Source organism: Carcharhinus amblyrhynchos, chromosome 2 (genome assembly GCF_965287045.1).
Source record: "Carcharhinus amblyrhynchos chromosome 2, sCarAmb.v2.hapA, whole genome shotgun sequence".
Lineage (NCBI taxonomy): Eukaryota > Metazoa > Chordata > Chondrichthyes > Carcharhiniformes > Carcharhinidae > Carcharhinus > Carcharhinus amblyrhynchos.
In genome coordinates this window covers 102,645,766-102,667,320 of record NC_137325.1, presented here as the reverse complement: position 1 = coordinate 102,667,320, position 21,555 = coordinate 102,645,766, and the positions used below count along the sequence as shown (strand labels likewise).

At 39.8% G+C, this 21,555-nt stretch overlaps 2 protein-coding genes across 7 annotated transcripts in view; one reads left to right on the top strand and one right to left on the bottom strand.

Annotated features, from left to right (window-relative positions):
- The window catches only part of krit1 (KRIT1 ankyrin repeat containing), a 51,581-nt gene extending 34,212 nt beyond the window's left edge, over nt 1–17,369 (bottom strand). The window contains exons 1-4 of one of the 4 annotated variants that reach the window (XM_080210136.1): nt 17,285–17,358; nt 16,156–16,237; nt 10,054–10,201; nt 2,457–2,616 (exon numbers count right to left, since the gene is read on the bottom strand). In XM_080210136.1, the coding sequence (XP_080066262.1) occupies nt 2,457–2,616; nt 10,054–10,155 (262 nt within the window). In that variant the 5' untranslated portion in view covers nt 10,156–10,201; nt 16,156–16,237; nt 17,285–17,358. Of the gene's footprint in view, nt 1–2,456; nt 2,617–10,053; nt 10,202–16,155; nt 16,238–17,268 lie in introns of all 4 variants that reach the window. The other 3 variants (XM_080210145.1, XM_080210154.1, XM_080210162.1) reach the window with 3 other exon arrangements.
- Nucleotides 17,370–17,416: 47 nt separating this feature from the next.
- Nucleotides 17,417–21,555, top strand: part of ankib1a (ankyrin repeat and IBR domain containing 1a) — a 99,849-nt gene continuing 95,710 nt past the window's right edge. For all 3 annotated transcript variants that reach the window (XM_080210089.1, XM_080210098.1, XM_080210081.1), the window contains exon 1: nt 17,417–17,516. The gene's annotated coding sequence lies outside the window, so the exon portion shown is untranslated. The remainder of the gene's footprint in view (nt 17,517–21,555) is intronic.

Genomic DNA, 21,555 nt, shown 5'->3' with positions numbered 1-21,555 from the left:
AATTCTAACCTCCAATGTTCAATCTCCAGGGAAGTTATCCAAGTCTCAAGTTCATTTTCAGTTTTTTTTAAATCTTTCTGGGCTCCAGCCAATCTTTGAATTGGAATTTAAATTTGATCAAAACGTGAAGGCGCATAATTCAATGAGAGTGATACCGATTAGTGTTTTCAGATGTACCAACTTCAATTTTTCTGTTTGCTTAGTTATAGGATAAATAAGAAGAAAATAGAGAGTTGGTAACTGAAGGACATAGATTTAAGATAGTTGCCAGGAGGCAGTATATTATCTTCTAAGGTCTGAAATGGAGTGTAATGCCTTTAGGGATGGTGGAAGCAAATTCAATGGTAACTTTCAAAATGGAATTGGATATGTATTTCAAACAAAAAATGTGCAGGACCATGAAGAAAGAGCAGGTGAGTGGGACTAGTTGGCACCTCTTTCAGTGAGCTGGCACAAGCATGATGGACCAAATGACCTCTTTCTGTCCTCTATGATAGTATGGGTTAAACAAATTAAATCTTGATCATCAAAAAAGGAATGCGACATGATGTGAAGCAGGCCAGGTTACTGGGGCTGACTAGTGGGCCAGTACACAGAAAGAAGTTAAGTGGTTCAGTTGAAGGAGAAAAGAGAAGAAAGATAATGTCATCAAGAAAGAGATCAGAGCTTTAGTGTTTCAGTAGAGGTCCAAAAGTTCAATATTAGCAGAGAAAGGAAACTGGAAGGCCAGACACCTTGGGCTGTTTTGTACACCTGTTCATGTCTAGTTGTCCAGCAGGATTAGCAGAAGGATAGAAGCAAACTGCCACTTCCTGGTCTGTACTGCACAATTAAAACAAGGAAAGCACAGATACTTCCATCAAATTCCAATTAATAGATTGAGTTATTAACTGTAGTATCTTAGAAGCACAGAATGATGCAGCATAGAAATCTGTGCCTGCTATCTGAAAGAGTTGTCCAATTAGGTGGCACGGTGGTTCAGTGTTTAGCACTGCTGCCTCACAGTGCCAAGGACCTGGGTTCCTGCTTGGCTCACTGCCTAAGTGGAGTTTGCACATTTTCCCTGTGTCTGCGTGGGTTTCCTCCCACACTCCAAAGATGTGTGGGTTAGGTTGATTGGCCATTCTAAATTGCACCTTAGTATCAGGGGGTTAGTAGGGTAAAAAAATTAGTGTTATGAAGATAGGGCCGAAGTGGGATTGTGGGTGGTGCACTCGATGGGCCGAATGGCCTCCTTCTGCCCTGTAGGGATCCTACAATTAGACCCCCTTCCACCCATCATTCTGAAGACTCATATTGACACAAAACATTAACTCTGTCTCTCTACCCATAGATGCTGGAGTTGGAGTTTTCCCAGCATTTAGGCCCTGCACTGTTCTTTTCCCATAGCCCTGTAAATATTTTCCCTTTTGGAAATTACTACTGAATCTGCTTCCACCAGCCTTTCAAGCATGTATTCAACAGCTTGTGTGCTAAAATATAGTTCCATCCCACCTCTGGTTCTTTTGTTAATCACTGAAGTGTGTGTTATTGGGTTACCAGATCTTCCGTGACTGGAAACAATTTCTCCCTAATTAAAACCACTCATGACCTCTTAACCTTCTCTGTTCTAAGGAGAACAATCGCAGTTTCTTATGTCTCTGCATAACTGAAGTACCACATCCTTGCTCGCCATTCCAGTAAACCCTTGCCATTCTTCTGAGGAATGAGTACAATGCTCCAGCTCAGGCTTACTGAGTGTTTCATAACACATTAGAATTCTTATCTTTGTACTCTAGGTTTTTATCAATAAAGTCAAAGAACTATATACTTTTTTTTAGGAAGTATTTTCAACTTCTTCCACCTTCAAAGATTGGTAGGTGTACAACCCCGGGTTTCTCTATTTCTGCACCTTCGAAAATTGTACCAGTTTATATTACCTCTCCCCAATTTTTTGACCAAAATGTATCACTATACCATTTTGCATTAAATGTCAGGTGTCTACTCATTTCACCAATCTATACATATCCTCCTGAAGTCTGTTCACATTCTCAAGTTTATTCTGGCCAATTGGAAATAACAATTACCCCAAATTAGAAAGGGGAGGAGGAAAGGAAACAAAATGGGATTTATATATGCCTTTCTTGACTTTAGGACATTCAAAGTGCTTGGCAATGAAATTATGTCTTGCATCTTTAAATCTTGTTGACAGATTCATCCCAAATTGGTGCAATAAACAAAGTTCAAGACCACTCCAAAACTGGAAAATTAAATCACCAGCTTGAACACTATGACATAATCTATAATTGACAAGCACCAATTAAAACCATGTTTTAAATATAGTGCGCTGTAAACATTTAAGTTCATTCAATACATAGAAGCTGACTACTGAATCATTATGATTAATGACACCAAATTACAAATAAATACAAATAAAATCTCACAATGAAGTATAATAATTTGTACTTCTGTTTTACCTTTGATTCCCTGGTTGTTCGGGGATGTCAGTTTGGTCGCTTCAACTACAAAGTTGAGAATGTCCTGTCCTTTATTTTCATCCCTCTTCAGTTTTGTTTGTAACAAAACTTTCTTCCTCTTTTTTTCCTTGCCTTCATTTTGCAACTCTAGCAGCAGAATCTTCAAAAAGACAAGCACATATCCAAGTGTGATCCAAGTGCTTCACAAGTGAGCATAATACATGATATACAAACGTAAAGAACGTGAAAAGTGAGATGTTTCATATTTCAAAACTCCTACTTTCTAAATGTAAAATTCACTGAATGAAATAACGGGGATGGATGAAACTTTGGACAACAATGTGGCTGATTTCTCCCTAGCTATTAAGACATTAATTACTTTCTTTTTGTCACCAATTAACACCCTTATTTACACATATAAAAATAATGTATTTCAGATTAATGATTACAGTGTGGGATGCATCACAATCATATCAGATATATTCCAGCCACCACCTTAAACATTCAGGAGTATGCACCATTTACAAGATACACTGCAGCACTTCACCTAGGCTCCTTTCCAACAGAACTTTCCAAACGCACAGCCTCTCCCTTCTAGAAGGGCAATGCTAGGGAAGGTGTAAATTCCGCTCCAAGTCACACACCATCCTGACTTCCAACTATATCTCCATTCTTTCACTCTTGTTGGATTAAAATCCTGGAACCCCCTTCCTAACAGCACTGTGGGTGCAGCAGCTTGGAAAGGCTCGTCACAGCCTCCTCAAGGGCAATCAATGCTGGCCCAACCAGTGACACCCACATCCAATGAAAGAATAAAATAAAAGTTTCTCAGAAGCATTTACTAATACATTTCTGCTTACAAATCACTCTATTCAGTTTGGATAGCTTAACACATTAGTTGAATACAATAGGTTCTTTCAAACTTCCCTCTTTTAGGTCATTACAAACAGTACTTAGCACAAAGCAGTAGAAAAGAAGAAATAAGAACAAACGGGAACTTACACAGCATCTTTCAGTACATCAGTATTTTCCAAATATTTCACAGTCAATTACATAATTCTTAGTTCTGTCACTATTGTAGGGTGACCAGATTTTCAAAAATCAAAACTAGGGCACATTGAAAAACCTTGAGAAGGAAAGATCCCATGATGATTGACAAGTTGTATAACCAATGGCAGGAGTCAGGCTTGGGAACTAAGGTCATATGATGACATCTTAATTAGCATACATACCAAATGAAGAGCTATGTAATAACACAGCTGCCAAGCACTGCTCCCACCTCGACTGTTGCAACATCCAGTCAGAGACTGTGGACTCTGACAGATAATTAATTGGAGGGGAAAAAAACCTTTTTTCTCTTTGGCCCAATATCTGGCTGACCGAAGGGTTGGATAATGGGGGGAGGGTCCTTTGTACTCTACAAACTGTCAGTGTTAAAATTGAATTACTGCTATTTAGTCATAGCAAGCTTGTGTTGGACCTACAAAATCAAAACCCCCTCTGTTAATACTTAGTTGTCTGTTGTGATGTTAAATCCTGAGACAACTCTGAATGGACTTGTAGTTTCATCCATCCCGCTATGTCACTGCATCTTTGCATTTCAAGATTGTTCTGTCTCTAGTTGTCAGTAGCACTTTACTTCAATTGCAATCAAATATTTAACAACTGTGTGACACAGATGTCCACTATTTCAAACACGGGCAAATGTTTGTCACCGACGCTAATTTGAAAACAAAGTATGGAACGGTGTCAGCAGGGCATCAAGTTAAAAATTGTATTCTATTCTAATCCTCCCATCATCCCATATTCCCACATACTGCTCACAAATAATCAAAAAAGTGAAAAAAATTGTGACCAAACTGACATAATTGTTTCTGCTTGCATTATTTACTGTTGATTTTAGATACTATAATTACAGGGTGCAATTATGTGGTGAGGTTGCTATTTGTGTAATTTCATTTAAAGTGAAAGGTGAAGAGAAAAAAATCATTTAAACGTATGTTCATCATAGTGTTATGAATGAGCTTGTCACAAATGGATTTGAAAGAAAACGTCTACAGTTGTTCAACTGAATATCACAAACGGTCCTCGAAGACAAACGTAAAAGTGCCCTTTTGATCTTGACTTTGCATCACTGCGACATCCGCTTTCTTCTTCAACGCATTATTACTGTCATTATTAGACTGACATCAGGCAACCCCTTCTCTTTACAAGCAATGGAACTGACTGCCATGAACACTACATTTGCCGTAGATGCTAGAATCAGATTCAACTTAATTTTGATTTTCTGCTCAAGTGAAAATTTAGCCCCACTCCTCAACAATATTAAATAAAAACAAAATAGCCACTTCACAGGAATAACAATGAATTAATTCATTACAGACTAATTGGAGTAGATTTTGCAGCAAAATCTACTCTATGGAGAATAAAGTTTAAAGTTTTAAAGTTCCAAAAATAAAATCACAACGCAACAATCCTTTCATTGACAATAATTGTCAACATACTAGAACTGCTTGGTTTGCCTTCTGAAAAATGAATACCAAAGGAGGTTAAATACAATTAATTATACTATCAAAAGAATTCTCACTTGACAGTGCACTGGATCTGGGTTCAATGTGACATTTTCTCTTCCCACAGAGCCATTCTTTTGGTAATATAAATTTGTCAATTATCAATGTTTGAGCAATTTTATATTATGAACTTACTTACACTCACTGAGCACAATGCTTCTGGCCTCCCGCTCTCCCTGACTGGCCTATTTCATGGAATCCTTCATTGACCAATCCGCATTCTGTCAGAATGGCCAATCAGGGCACTGAAAGATGACTCATGGGTAAGTAAAGAAGACAAGTGGAAAAGAAACAGGAGGGGCCTCTTTGGAGCCTAAAACCTAGACATTTGAGCAATTTCCAGGAAACCAACAGGACACCAGGTTGCTTAAACTCAGATAATCTTGGTCAAATCTGGACATCTGGTCACCCTGCAATAATCTGGCAAAATACAGCAGCAATTTTATGGACAAGAAAGTCTCACCGAATGCAATGAAGTTAATGCTCACCTACCTTAATGGTTGGGAACTTAGTATTACCCAAGATACTGAAAACCTAATGCTCTTCTTCAAATAACACCATAGGATCTTTTATCTGCACCCAAAAGGGCAGAGTTTAATGTTTTATCCAGAAGATCTTGCTGCATTTTCCCAGTACTATACTGAAACGTCAATCTAGAACTTGTGCTCAAGACTCTGAAGTGAGCCAGGGACCCAGGTTTGATTTCAGTCTGGGATGATTGTATGGAGTTTGCATGTTTTCCCCACGTGCTCCAGTTTTCTCCCACAGTCATGCAGGTTAGATGGATTGTCCATGCTAAATTGCCCCTTGGTGTCAAAAAACATATAGGTTAAGTGGATTAGCCATGGTAAATGCACAGGAGAGGGGGGGGATGTGGTGGTTTGCCTGGGTAAGATGCTGCCTGAGAGTTGGTGCAGACTTAATGGGCTAAATAGCCTCCTTTTCCAACTGTGGGGATTCTAAATGGAGTTTGAGCCCATTATCTCCTGTTTCAGCTGAAACTTCACTACCACAAAACCAAAACAGATACCAGAAAATTGCTTCTTTCAAAAAGAAAATATATCTTTAAAGGAGTGAGTTAATGTGGCTTTCTTTATCTCAGTTAGCTGGAGGCTAACAGAAACTGACCACATCAGTGACTCCACGGCAGTGTTTCATCACAAAAGAAATGGGCGACCATGTTTCAAGGATCATCCTATATTCAGATAACGTGGGAATATCTTGTTTTAACAATAAGGATAACAAAGTTGGTAAATTATGAACATAATATTGGTACTGAGTACTCTCCATTTGCTTGCTTGATGATTTAAGACAGGATATTCTCATCTATCAAAGAACACTTTGCATTGAAGCCTATGCAATAAAATGGAATACAGTGGTAATCATTCACAATTAAACTTCAAGGTTTTTCTGCCTTAATCTAAATATTGGGCAGATAAAGCAACATACAACTATCATTTACTGCAGTAATTTTAAACACTAAATCCAAATAACATACAGAGGACAAAAGCCCAAAATATAAAAGGTTTCATCAATGGGATAAGAATCTCCAGGGCTAGTCTTCTGCAAAATGAACCACCCATCCCTTAAAAGACGAAATAAGGGAATCAAGTTACAACTCAAGAGATCAGTGGAAAAAGAGGCATATTCCTCTTTTGAAACTTGCTCCGAGGATTTCTTAATAATCAAGAGCCAGATAGGTCTTTCCGGATTTGAGGCGTGTGGAATAGTGTTCAGCTCTGTGTTATGTTAAAAGTTAGACAATGTTCCTTGAATCTTGATCAAAAGGGCCTTCAGTGCTAAGATTTTACAGGAAATTCAGCAAGAGGATATTGCACATAGAATATCAAATTTCTCTGGGATAAAATAATGCTGAGTTCAAAACATCTAAGTAATCAGGAAACTTTAGAAATAAGGCTGGAGTACATCTGCAACGCATACAATTTCAACTTCTCATGCAACGCTCTGAAGCTACAAGTTGCCAAAGGCCACCATGCGTCCCATAGGCCAAAAATCAGGAAAATCCCTAAGGACCTGGCCTGTGCAGTATCTTTTCTCATGGCAAAGTGCACAATGATTCCATGGAACCACAAAGGTTCCATGGTCATAATAGAAACTAGTGAGCATTATTTGATATTGAATGTTGGTTCCATAAAAAGCTTCTCCTTTTTGTTTTAAGGATGAACCAGCAAGTTCCTATAGGGTATGACATTTGATATTGACATTTCTGGGACATTGGTCATTGTCTTATTACAACATCCCGCAACTGACAATTCCATCTCAGGTCTATAGCGCCTTGTAGGTCTGCAAGCAGGTGAACAAAACACGTTGTGTAGGCCATCTCATCTTTGGTTTGATCCTGATCTCGAAGCAGTATGTGGTTTCATGACAGCTGCAATAAGCTCACTATTTCAACTTTCCCTCTGAAGGCAGAAAAAAGCCATAAAGATGGGTAGCTGGCATAAAAATAGCTGTCTGGCACACAAGGTGTTAAAAGGCATTAAACCTGCACTGACTTCCAACACAGACACTGACTTTCAAACACAGACGATTACTTAAAATTTAAACCACAGGACACACAGTTAATTGAATTAAAACAGGGAACAGGTGCTTCAGGACACCAGGCACCTTAAAAGAGATAAAGGTAGTTCTGGGACAATGAGGTCTGATAGGAGATTACGAACAGGAATGCATAAACACAAAGGAACCACGTACTACAAGAATAGAATAAAATTAAGTCATTGATAAAGAGGAAATGTACCCATTCATGGAACAATGTGACATTGAAACGATAATGGCTGTACCTGTCCATAATAATGAGCTAAGAAACGTTGTACCCATTTGACTATAATGATGTGATAATCGTGTCCGGTCCACCTATTGTGTAAAGGGTATAAAGGTGGACCACTTCCATTGTTTCATTGAGAGAAGGTAGCTGTCCAGTACTGTAGAGTGCTGGTCCCTTTTCTCCATGAAGCTTCGCTAAATAAAACTGTATTGTTGTTCCTCCAGTCTGACTCCGAAGTGGTAATTTTCCCACAACACCTCCAACTAACCAAAAGGGAGTACAGCAGCACAACTTGCATTTATATAGCAACTCTAATGTAATAAGATATCCCAAGACAGTTCATGGGAACATTAACAAAAAAACCACTGAGCCAATAAACCTGTTGGACTTTAACCTGGTGTTGTGAGACTTCTTACTATGTTTACCCCAGTCCAACGCTGGCATCTCCACACCAGTAAAGGACACCATAGGGTAGATGATCAAAGGACCATTCAAAGAGGTAGGTTTTATGAAGTGTCTGAAAAGAAGCATGTTAAGGAGAGGAGCAGAGAGTGAATTCCAGAGTTTAGGCAGCTGAAGGCACAGCCACCAACGGTGGAGCAATTAAAATCGGTGATGCTCGAGGGGCCAGAATTGAGGGGTCGCAGATAACTCAGAAGGTAGTGAGGCTGGAGGAGATTATAGAAATAGGGTGGGGGCAAGACCATGGAGGGATTTGAAAACAAGGATGAGTATTTTAAACAAAAACAGAAAATGCAAGAAAATCTCAGCAGGTGTGACAGCTTCTGTGAGGAGAGAATAGAGTCAACCTTGAGCCTAGATGACCCTTCGACAGAGCACGTCAAAGCATTTTCTGTTTTTGTTTCCAATTCCAGCATCCAAAGTATTTTGCTTTTATCTTGATGAGAATTTTAAAATGGGGGCATTGCTGTACCTGAGCTAGTATAGATTAGTGAGCACAAATGGATGATGCAGTCCAGGAGAGACCAAATGCAGACTGGGTGACTGCTACGTGGGAAACCTTTGTTCAGTCAGCAAGCATGACGCTAACCTTCCAATTGCTACCATTTCAATTTACCAGCTTGCTTTCACGTTCACATTTTTGTCCTTGCTCACTGCAATGTTTCAGTGTAGGTCAGCACAAGCTTAATGTATAACACTTCATCTTCCTATGTGGCACTTTACAGCATTCTGGATCAACAGAGTTCAATAACTTGAGACCAGGGACTGTGCCCTCCATTTTGTTTTTTTTGCCAAATGCCAGTTGATATCTTGTTTTCATATTTTTGCTTTCATACAGAGCTGTTCATATTTTGCCATTAAAACTCACTCTAGACCAGCGGTTTATTTCTTGGCCACAACGAATGCCATTCCTTTTGCTCCAACGCATCTTTGTTATTTAGTCTCTCCAGCCTGCTAACCTATCCGAGGCCTTCTCTTTTGAAGATCTTTCCTCCCTCCCCCTGTTCAACAGCACAAAACCCAGTACATTTATACCTCCCTTCAGTTCCGAAGAAGAGTCATGTTCGAGTTGAAATGTTAACACTTGTTTTTCTCTCTCCAAAGATCCTGCCAGACCTGCTGAGTTTTTCCAGCACTTTGTCTTTATTATGGGCAAATAGCATTTGGCAAGAGTTAAGTCATAGGAAGAAGAGTTTCAGATGTAGAGGATAAAACCTGGGAGACCAGTTAGGGGTGCATTGGAATAATTAAGTCTCGAGGCATGGATAAGTGTTACAGCAGTAGATAAGCTGAGGCGGTGCGGAGGAAGGACATGTTACAAAACTAGATGATCTCAGTGATGGCACAGATAGTGACTGAAAGCTCAGCATACAGTTAAATATAACAAAGGCTGAAAACAGTCTTAATTCATTTATTTACCATCTGAGTACTCTCTCAAAGAACTTAATTTGATGAGCTAGATGCGCTACCTTTTATGTTGGCAGCTACCTACAAGGGTTATAGGTGCTGCATACTTTGCACTCTTCTTCAAAATACTGTGCATTAAGAGGTTGGATATTTCACTAAAAAAAAAATTAAGGCCAATAGGTGATTAACCTGGTTTGTAGATGTGCCAAAAGGAATTTTCCCTTATAACAAGAAAAAAAGCTTCTCTTTCTCAGTCACTGAAGCTGCAATATCACGGAATTGTGAACATCAATTCATATAACATAACACATTTACTTTTGGCATGCTATACATCCTTAGAGAATACTTTAAAAAGTATTTACTTGCTTACTTCATAAGATTTTGTTCTATAGTCGCGAGAATTCAAACTAGCAGCATTCTTCGGGCGAATCACTGCAATATACGTATCTTCTGGATCATTGAGACTGCCCATAGCTGTTTACTTAATTGGAATCAAAGCAACCACTTGTACAACTCATCTGTGAACAGAAACAAAGTGTTTACTTTTTTTAATTTATGAGACAGAATATCAAAATAAAATCATTTCATATTTTATGAAGATTTGCAGCATATAGCAATAATGAATGAGGCAGTCATTCGTTGGGGTTTCAAAACATAGTGAAGCAGTGGGCAAAAATCAATCATAGCATCCTGAAAGTCTCATGCATTAAGAACCTTATGTTTTCTTCACATATTCAATATTTTGCCATTAACCGCTTCTTCAATTCTTTTAACTTCAATGTATTTACAGCATCTCGGAGCCGACGAGGTTGTTCCATTTGATCAGCTTGTAAGTTAGGTGCCCAACTTATTTTACCCCTTCACTTTCAGATATTGCAATGTTTCTACCATGTAACAAATTGCCTTTTTTCCATTTAAGTGCACTTAAGAAAAAAAAAGGCAATTTGCAAAGAAAAATAGCAAAAGTCAAGATGCATTGTTATCAGTATGGCTAAATTTGGAACTCCCAACATGCGTGCCAAGTTCAGTATGTTCAAAGTCCAATCACTAATCACCAGCTGGATCCATCCAGCTGAAATCCAATGACACAAAATTATTTCTCAGGTAGAAGCAAGATCATTCAATTTAAACACAAATGTATTTTGTATATTTTAAGGCAGGAATGACCAATGACCCCATGGCCACATGCAGTCTGAACCTGAGCAATTTAGCTCTTGAAGCCAGGCAATATAATCACATTTATATTGTCATTTCTTTGCTGGTGGTTTGTGCAGTAAACTTTGAGAACCTGGGAATCTGAAATGGGTTCTTTCTTTGAACACTGTTCTTACTATTGGTGGATAAGCACTCAAATCAGCAGCATGAGATTTGGGGGATTTTATATTTGGCTTCCAAATAGCCATAGTACATATTTATTCAATATAAACTACAAAAACTCATACACAATAAACAAAAGGTAATATTACATTTCTAACTTTTCCTAGTTCTGGTGAAAAGTCAACTTGATATGTTAACTGTTTCTGCCTGACTGAAGTAAGAAGTCTGACAACACCAGATTTGAGTCCAACCGATTAATTTGATAGTAAACTCACAAGCTTTTGAGGTTTACCTCTTTGTCAGGTGGAGGAAGAGTTCTGGCCTCAGACAGAGCATATAAAGCACAGACAGTTTACAGATTACTGATTAGAACGTGAATCTTTACAGCTAACCTGCTATTCAAGTCTTAAAGTGGCCAACTTAAGACTTGAATAGCAGGTTAGGTGTAAAGACTCACATTCTAATCAGTAATCTGCAAACTGTCTGTGCTTTATATGCTGTGTCTCAGGCCAGAACTCTTCATTCACCTGACGAAGAGGTAAACCTCAAAAGCTTATGAGTTTACTATCAAATAAATTGATTGGACTTAAACCTGGTGTTGTCAGACTTCTTACTGTGTTTACCCCAGTCCAACGCCGGCATCTCCACATCCTGCCTGACTGCAGCATTTCATGTTTCCATCTTAAATATAAAGTGTTTGATTGGCAGCTTTGATTGAGTTTGAGCTAGCTAATTTTTTGGGTTGACCACGAGGGACCCACCACAGAAGTTTAGGTAAACATCAAGCTACTGTTTGTTGTAATAATTGATGCAAGATGAACATCTTTGATGCTTTGCATCGTCTCAACATAAATACTCAATCATTTATTGTCAATATTATACATTTACTAATGTTTATTTTTTCCATTTACTATTTAATTAAGCTGTCTATTAGCATATCAGCTAAGTCACAGGCTGAGGTATCTACTTTCACAATAAGGAAATCCTGACTCAGAAGTATTGAGTTCTATAGCTCAATACATTTACCAAGATATTGGGCAACTAATATAATAACTATTTTGGGCGAGTGGCAGCAAAAGCTTGCTTATAGGAACATTCCAGCAGTGAATTAGGAAAATAGCTAATGTTAACACCCAAAAATATAACAATTACGGGTAGATATTGCAATACTGCCAAAGAATCTTTATGCTATAAAAGCAGAGTTGATTCCACTGCACAAAGAACAGAAAAGCTACACGTTCAATAAATACACAACTTAATAGCCACTGAGGAAAGTTTCTACACAACAGCAAGTGGAGGCATATTTCTGGGTTGTGCCTGAAGCAGTCAAGCTTGCCTATCCAGCTGGATGGAAAGCTGACTCCATTTCAGACTGTAGTAACCTATTTATTCCTAATGAGGTAATCACATGCTGGTTAATCTCAGGTGCAGTGGAGGCAGAAGCATCACCTCATTTATTTCACCATAACACACCTGAACTTGAAGCTATTGACAGCAACACAGTAAACTGAAAGGGTATATGGAGGGGTATTGTTTCTGGAGACTGCAGTTTCTGATATTGCCACTGGAAGTACCTGTGCTTTCTATTTTCAAGCTTGCCGACACAAGCTCATCCATGGCGAGCAGGAACAAGAGGGTGTGAGCAGTATTCAGTGGAGAAAACAGAATGTGAAGATAAAATGGCTTCTAGCTTCCAAAGGATACATTGTGATAAGGTGATCGCTGGCTGCTCAACTTCAGGGAAAACAGTAGGTAAGAAACAGAATCAAGACAAGTAGGGGTAGATGGAGAGGTATGGCAGGTAGGAAACAACCATGCAGTTTGTTGAATATTGGGGTTGAGTGAATATTTCTTAAAGGGAAAGAGGAGTAGATGGGAGTCATTAGTGGGAAGCCGAAGGGATATAAAATGCAATGAAATTGAGGATGAATGGGAACCAAGATGACATGGAAGTGAATTGAATTTAACTCAGTTCAATTCTTAGCAGCAGCAGGTCACATTTCCCTACACTGCAACTGAAAGATGCAGTTTGCAGCTCCCAACATCTTTTGACAATTATTCAAATGAAGATAAAAATAGATAATGTAGCAAAAGGGCACAAGGACAAGAACAAAATAGGATGAGAGAATGAGATGAGAACAGCATTGTGTGCTAAATCAAGGAATAGATTTCAAACCCTATTCAGTTAATTCCTTAATATTGGGAGTCAGAATGTATTGACCTGGTTGCTTTCAGATACTATGAAATGCTCCCCAGGAGAAATTGGCCTTAACAACATCTACAAGACAATTCTGAACAAGCATCACTGCAGGCATGGATCAGGTTGCGTGCTTCATCAACAAGAATTGTGTCACGCAGAAGGTAAAAACATTGGCAAGAGAAAGATGCACCAGAAAAGTACAACTCTAGTCACACCAGAAGCAAAGAGAGAAAGGAGAAGGCTCTAATTAGCCAGGCAGCACATCCCTTTACATCACCCCTCTTTTCAGAAAATGGCATAAAGCTATGCCTTCACCTTGATTCTTTCTGCAATTTCTGGTCCATCTGCACTCAGTTCATTTTATTCATGAGAACAAATCCTTCTCCCTTGACCCCAGTCCACTTAAATCAATGTCCATTGTCTAGTGATTGTTCTGTTGGCTATCTGGACTACAACTGGTTTTTTGGGAAGTCTGCCTCTTCGCAACTCTCTTGTCCTGCCCAGCTTCTTCTAGCAGAGTTGAGAGATGTTCACTTCCTGGTGTCCTGTCTCCAATTGCAAACAAATTCAGCTAAAAACTAAACTTAAAAATCTTCCTACCTTAAAAGGCCCCCAGTTTCTAAATAACCACTGTGATTTATATTTACTCTTCACGCTGTAACCCTCCATAAGCACAAAGAACAACAGTTGGAATTGAAACCAACTCCAACACAAATACTTTTGTCCAGCATGAATCTAACTGTAGATTTTACTCTTCCTTCTACAGAAACATTAAACACACTTAAAACTAACACAAATATAAATCCATGAAAACTACCTTTGTTTTCCTGCTTGTCCAATATCCAGTCTTGGATCACCCACAATTTCTTGCATTAAAGCACTGGGAATAATGTCAATCTCTCCAGCTACTGTCATAAATTGCATACTCTCTCAAATGATTCCACTCCCTCTTCTCGATGAATACCTCAGATTCAACCTGAATTGTATATCCTGGTATCCTGGTAGTGCATCTAGGTGTACTTACATTACAGTGGCCAAAGCCTAGGTTTTCTATAGTCTAAAGTAAAGAAAATAGCTAGAAAAATAAGATGTACTACTACTGAACAATAAATACAGGTGCAGTTGCTGAGGTTAATGTCAACTCGGACACAGACTTCCCATGTTAAAGGACGATGAGGTTTCAAAAAAAAAGAGTGCAGTTACTGGATGTGTTCAGATTTACAGACAAAGAATATTGAACCTGTATTAAAACTTTGTTTTCAAGAGGGTGAGAAATAGGAGCAGCATTAGATAATTTGAGCCTCTGAGTTTGCACTGCCATTCAATATGATCATAGTTGACATTTTCATGATTTATCTGTTGCTCCTCCATACCTCAGGCACTATATAAACTAGTAAGGCAAATACTTTCTATTTTGTCCCTTGCAAATAAAGAACTGCATTCAGATAGCACCCTTTATGATTTCAGGGCATGCAACACTATGGCCAATAAAGTTCTTTTGAAATGTGATCACTATTGTAATGTAGGAACAAGTGGTAGCCAAATTGCACACAAAGGCCCATAAACAGCCGTAAAATAAATCAGATTTTTCTGATGATATTGGTTAAAATTTAGGTGTTGTCAGGATATTGGGAAAATTCCCCACTCTTACATCATCTTGGATCTTAAGTCTAGAATATGGGTTGAGTATCATCAAAAAGACAAAAACAATGTATTTAGGATACTTTAGAAGAAACTAGAGTGGAGGTTGAAGTGGAAATACAAAAGTCTGTGGAAGAAAACGGAGGCCTTAGGAAGACACGTATGCTAAAAATTTCATATATAGACCACCAGACAACTGAAGAGGTACTTGAAATTGCGAGAGCAACAATAATTCTAAAAAGTGTCAACCAGAAAAGAAAATGTCAGTACTTCAGGTATTTGCTCAGAACTGCAAAGCTACAGAGATCTTTTCAAGAGGGCAAAGTAAAGGGCAGCAGAAAGAGGAGTGAACTTGACATAAATCAGAGCAGTTGTAGGCGAGCTAGGGTGGAGGCACAAGTACAACACAAAACAGACGAGTGTGACATATCTTGATACTAGATCTTCTAGTGGGAGTTTAGAATCATAGTATCCCTCCAATGCAGAGGGGGCCATTTGGCCCATGTCTACAGCATCTTACCCAAGCCCTGCCTCTCACCCTATTCCCGTAATCCCACACATTTTTCATTGCTAATACATCTAATCTACACATCTTGGGACACTAAGCAGCAATTTAGCATGGTCAATCCATCTTTGGTACATCTTTGGATTAGCTATAAGCAAAAGTAACAGAGGACAAACTTAACTTGTGCAAAACATTGAGATGTTAAAGTAAATGTGCTACATTTACTACTTAGTACAACACTGATGTGTCAGTTCAGATTATTTGCTCAACTATCTGTAATGTAGTATAAACAATAAAGAGGAAATGGTTGCAGTGAAGAGGAGATGGTGGCAAGTTAGTGGTAGTGTCATGAAACTAGTACTCTGATTTGCTGTGGGGACACAGATTCCAATCCCACTATGGCAGCTGGTGGAATTTAAATTTGATTAATAAATCTGGAACATAAACTAGGCGAAAAAATGGTGATCAAATACTGACTGTTGTAAAAACCCACCTGGTTAATTAATGTCCCTCAGGAAAAGAAATAAGCCAGCCTTGCTTGGAATGGCCTACACGTGAATCTAGACCAATGGCAATGTGGCTAACTCTTAATTGCCCTCTGAAATAGACCACCAAGCCACTCGGTTCAAGGGCAATTAAGAAAGGGAAACAAGTGCTAGCCTTCCCAGCAGTCCCACAAAAAGCAAAAAAAATCCCTCCCACTAAATGCCAAATAGACCAACGTTGATTTTCCAAATGAAGATGATCACATATGTGAACCAGTGTCCTTCATAAATGTAGCATAGTGCAATGATACAAAGTTAGTGTACCATAGAATTCCAGTGATTAAGTTTCCTTCAGTGTGCCATTCTAATGAGAGCTTGGGAGGAAGGTCATTTCTTAAATAATTACCTATTTATAGGAAGTGACAAAACATGTGAACAGAAAATGCAAGTTACTTTGGATTCAAGTTGGCACAAAACATTACTTCACTATCTTTTCACAATCACAAAGCAGTTCCAAATCTGTCTACTTGTAATCTGAACATAAACAAAATGTGGCATAAAGTTAAGATTTTAAAAATCTGTTTCAGCTGGCCAAAGCAATTCATGAATAAAAATGGTGCTCGAACTACTCAACAGGCCAGGCAGCATCTATGCAAAGAGAACCAGAGTTTAACATTTCATGTTGATGATTTTTCATTAGTTTTAATCATCTGAAACTTTTAAGTAACAGGCAGCACAGTGGCTAGCACATAACTCAGGTTCAATTCAAGCCTTGGGTCACTGTCTGCATAGCGTCTGCACATTCACCCGTATCTGCGTGGGTTTCCCCTGGTCTCCTCCTTGTCAGGTGCATTGGCTACGCTAAATTCTCCCTCAGTGTACCTGAACAGGTGCTGGAATGTGGCAACTAAGGGATTTTCACAGTAACTTAATTACATTGTTAATGTAAGCCGACTTATGACACTAATAAACTTTAAACCTTTAACCTGCTCAGAATCTCCAGTATTTTCTGCTTTTATAACAGATTTTCTGCATCCACGGTAGTTTGCTGCAGTTTGTAAAGGGTGCTGTCCCCTTGTTCCCAAGGATAAATTAAGCAGAACGTCTCAATTGCTCCCCCCGCTCTTCATGGTACACCCCAGAACAATCCCCTCCCTCCCTCCCTCACCTCAACAATGATGTATTGTGGATTACACAGAGAGGACCACTGACTGACTGACTTCTCGAGATATTGGACACAGATCAGTGTGGGGTTGGTAAGGCCCGAACTCAAACTGTCAACAAAAGCAGCCGAGAGTCCCATTGAGGGGAGGGGTGGGGGATGGCTCATAAGCAGAAACTGTTAGATGTTCCAGACAAGTCCCGCCCGAGCAATGGGGCGAAGAAAGACGATCTTTCCCCATAACGTTGCCTGAAAGATGCCGAGACCACACTTACCCTGCCCTCTACTCACCGCCAGTGTTTAACTGGAAACTGCTGCCACATCTTCCGGCCCTCACACAAAAAAGAAAGGAGCCCGGCTCCAACTTGTCCTTCCGGATCAAAGCACTCGCCCCGCCCACCCGGAGGCGAGAGCTGGGAAAGCACTTCCGGAGCAGAGGTCTGGCCTTTTGTTTTCACGCAGTCGGAGTTGGAGCGGAGGAGAAGGTGGAGGGAGGAGAGAGGCTGGCGGTGCCTCACACAGGGTAACTCACACTCAGCCCCGGGGGCCCCTTCTGGCGGAGGCTCCCCGATGAGCGGCGGGTGGGGGGAGGCAGGTTAGATTGGTCGGGGGCGGTGCTGACCTTTTTTTACGCGGCCTCTCGGACGCGGGCGGGGGGGGGGGGGGTTCCGTACAACTGCCGAGTGTGGGGGTTCGCTGTTGCCGGGGCCCGGCCTCCCTCCCGCCGGCCGTCGCTGGCAGCTCCTTTGTTTCTCGGGCAGTTCCCCGCCTACGCGGCGGCAGCACCAGCAGCAGTTCAAGCCGTGACCGGCCGGTAAAACACCACTGCTGCTAGTCCCACATTGTATAAAATATATCGGAACTGAAGGTTAGCTGGGAGCACAATCGCACTTAATGATGGTGATACTCTATCGCCTCGGATCGTTTTTCTTGTCTGAAAGAATTGGGGAGCGGATTAACCTTTGTTATTGTTTAAAGGCAGAACGAAGTGGACAAGGTGCCAGATCGACTTGTTTGGTATTTCGTTCACGCAGCTGTGTTCCTTGATGAGAAGGTTAACTTTGTGGTTACTGTGACTATAGTCACTAACAAGGTTAACCCTCACAAGTACAATTTTGGAGGATAAAATAACCAACCGTAGAATCAAATGTGTTAGTGTTTGCTTTTAATTTTATTTTGAACAAGACCAGCATAAACAAAACGTTAATATCGATAAGCAAAGGTTTCTTTATTATACTGTAATTTGTTAGCTGAATCTTTGAGCCTCTATTTAAACTTACTAAAATGATAGGTGAAGAACTTTAAAATATTGCATCTAATTATGCATTTTTTTAAAATCCTGAAACATGGAAACTTGGATTAGTTAAAATAAGTAATGAAGCTTTTTTGGAACTCTGCTTTTGCTAATTTATAATGGGGTGGGGTAATGAAGTGGTACAGAGTAATGAGATAATTTGTGACTGGCAAAATAAGCTACATAAAATTTAACTTGTATGAAAATTCTTCAGGGATAATGTAGCCCCTATATTAGAAGTAAATGGATGACATTATTGTGGATGTCAATGCAGTAATAAGTGAACGTAGTAGAGATATAGAGATGTTAGATCTTTTTTGTTCAAGATGTCTGTGCAGAAATCAAGTGTTCAGATGGCCCTTCTAATTCAGCTGTGAGTTCCCGTGCCCATCATAAAGGATTGGCATTACTTGAGTTTTGTGAGCATCTTGGCTACACCTCAGTGTGCTTCCATCTCCACCTTCTCCCACCCACCAAACCTGTTTTGACCACCAAATGAAGAAGTGACCATGCAGGATCACAGCCATAAGGTTGACCTCCAACTTTAGCAAATTGAGTTTTGAGCAAAAACTTGGAAATTTAACTCTGTACACAAATTGTTAGAGAGGCATCTTTGTCAAGTTATATAAGATAGCAACAGATAAAGAAAATATATTTGGATTCAGAACTGGCTTTGCCATAGAAGACAGAGAGTAGTGGTGGAAAGGTGTTTTTCTGAACGGAGGTCTGTAACCAGTGTTCCGCAGGGATCGGTGCTGGGACCTTTGCTGTTTGTAATATATGTAAATGACTTGGAAGAAAACATAGCTGGTTTGATTGGCAAGTTTGTGGATGATGCTAAGATTGGCAGAATTGCAGACAGTGATGAAGTTTGTCTGAGAATACAGCAGGATATAGATAGGCTGGAAAATTGGGCAGAGAAATGGCAGATGGAATTTAATTTGGGCAAATGTGAGCTGAGACGTTTTGTAGATCCAATTCAAATGGGAGCTATAAAATAAATGGCAGAACCATCAGGAGTATAGACACACCTGGGAGTACAGGTCCACAGATCCTTAAGAGTGGCAGCATAAGTGGAAAAGGTGGTGAAGAAAACATGGCATGTTTGCCTTCATAAGACGGGGCTTCTAGCATGGAAGTTGGCAATTATGTTACAGTTATATAAAACATTGGTTAGACAACATTTGATATACTGTGTCCAATTTTGGTCACCACGTTACCAGAAGGTTTTGGTGACAGTACAGAAAAGGTTTACCAGGATTTTGCCTGTTATGGGGGGTATTAGCTATGAGGAGAAATTGAATAAACAGGATTGTTCTCCCTGGAAAGACAGAGGCTGAGGGGCGACTTGATAGAAGTTTATAAAATTGAGGGGTATGGATAGGTAAACAGTTGGATGCTTTTTCCCAGGGCAGAAATGACAATTACAAGGGGGCACAAGTTCAAGTTAAGGGGGGAAAGGTCAGTGGAGATGTGCAGGGTAAGTTTTTTTACACAGAGGATGGTGGGAGCCTGGAACGTACTGCCACACGAGGTGGTTAAGGCAAATACGTTAGCAACATTGAAGACTTATCTGGATAGACGTGTGAACAGACGGGGAATAGAGGGATATAAGCGGTTGGTCTAGATAGGACAATATGCCTGGAGGGCTGAAGGGCCTGTTCCTGTACTGTTCTTTGTTCTAAACCTTGACACAAAGGGAAATCATGTGCTCAAATTGGTTATTTAAAAACCTCAGACTATTTGTTAATTATTGATCATGATGTGTGATGAGCACTTGGAGTGAACTTCAGAATAATCCATTGTAATGTTTTTTTCCACTCCATTAGTTGGCTCAAAATGTCCTTGATGGAATGTTTAGAACTGTATGTGACCATTTTGTTTCAAATTTGTGCTTCCCTTCCTATTTGTGTGTCTTTTTCGCCATGTTAAATCTAACATATTTATAACAATAAATAATCCCTGGATAGATAGCACTGTTAATGTGACTGAGCTGCTGTTGAATGCTGTATATCTGATGGAATTACAATGTACTGAATATAGCTGACCAGCTGGTGCATGGTGTATGTGGATGGGTTGGTTATATGGTGAATGTGTCTGATCTGATGAATAATTCATCGTTTTTATAGTTTTTTCCCATAATATTTCTGCTTCCCCTAGCAGAGCATTAATGTGCTTTCCTACAGGAAATAAAATGAGAAATAATAATCAAGCCTATGCTTCCCTTTCAACATGTGGAGATGCCGGCGTTGGACTGGGGTAAACACAGTAAGAAGTCTGACAACACCAGGTTTAAGTCCAACCGATTTATTTGATAGTCAAATATCAAATAAATTGGTTGGACTTAAACCTGGTGTTGTCAGACTTCTTACTCCCTTTCAACAACCAGTTTAGGAAATCTGGTAAAGGCTTTAAATTTCCTCCAAAGATGCGCTGGTTCAGTTGATTGCCAATGTTCAATTGCCCCTTTAGCACCAGGGGACTAACAGGGAAAATACATGGGGTTAAGGGGCATGGGTGGGATTGTTGTCGGTGAAAGCTTGATGTGCTGAATGGCTGCCTCCTGCATTGTGGGGATTCTATTTCAACCAAGGTTGCTTTATGACGCCTCGGGTACAAGGTTGCAAGTCAAGGCTACATGACATTTGCATTCCCTCTCTCACCAAACCAGCTTCCCATCATCTGCCACCTTTGGGACCAAAAAGATTAATAGAATCATATAATCAATGGTTCTCTTAGCCACATCACTTGGACACAAAGGAACTGTGCTCTACACAAAATAAAGCAAAATTATGACTTGGTATGTAGATTACCCAGAGTAATCGAAGTAGCTCAACCTCCATTTGCCTTTTTTTTTGTAGAGCTGTCGGAAAACAAAACAGTAACTTATTTTGCAACAGGGTGGGATATCAAGCAGCTTTGCAAGATTTGGTAATAATATGGGAATGAGTTTTTTTTCCAAACCATTTCTTTTAGTTAAGAAACCATTTCGTAGTTAAGTAAGCACGCATATTTTTAAGCTTCTGCATATGATCAGGCAGCGTGGTAGCACACTGGTTAGCACTGCTGCTTCACAGCTCCAGGGACCTGGGTTTGATTCCTGGCTTGGGTTGCTATCTGTGTGGAGTTTGCACATTCTCCTCATGTCTGCGTGTGTTTCCTCTGGGTACTCCGTTTTCCTCCCAAAGTCCAAAGATGTGCGGGTTAGGTTGATTGGCCATGCTAAACAAAAAATTGCCCCTTAATGTTCTGAGAAACATAGGTTAGC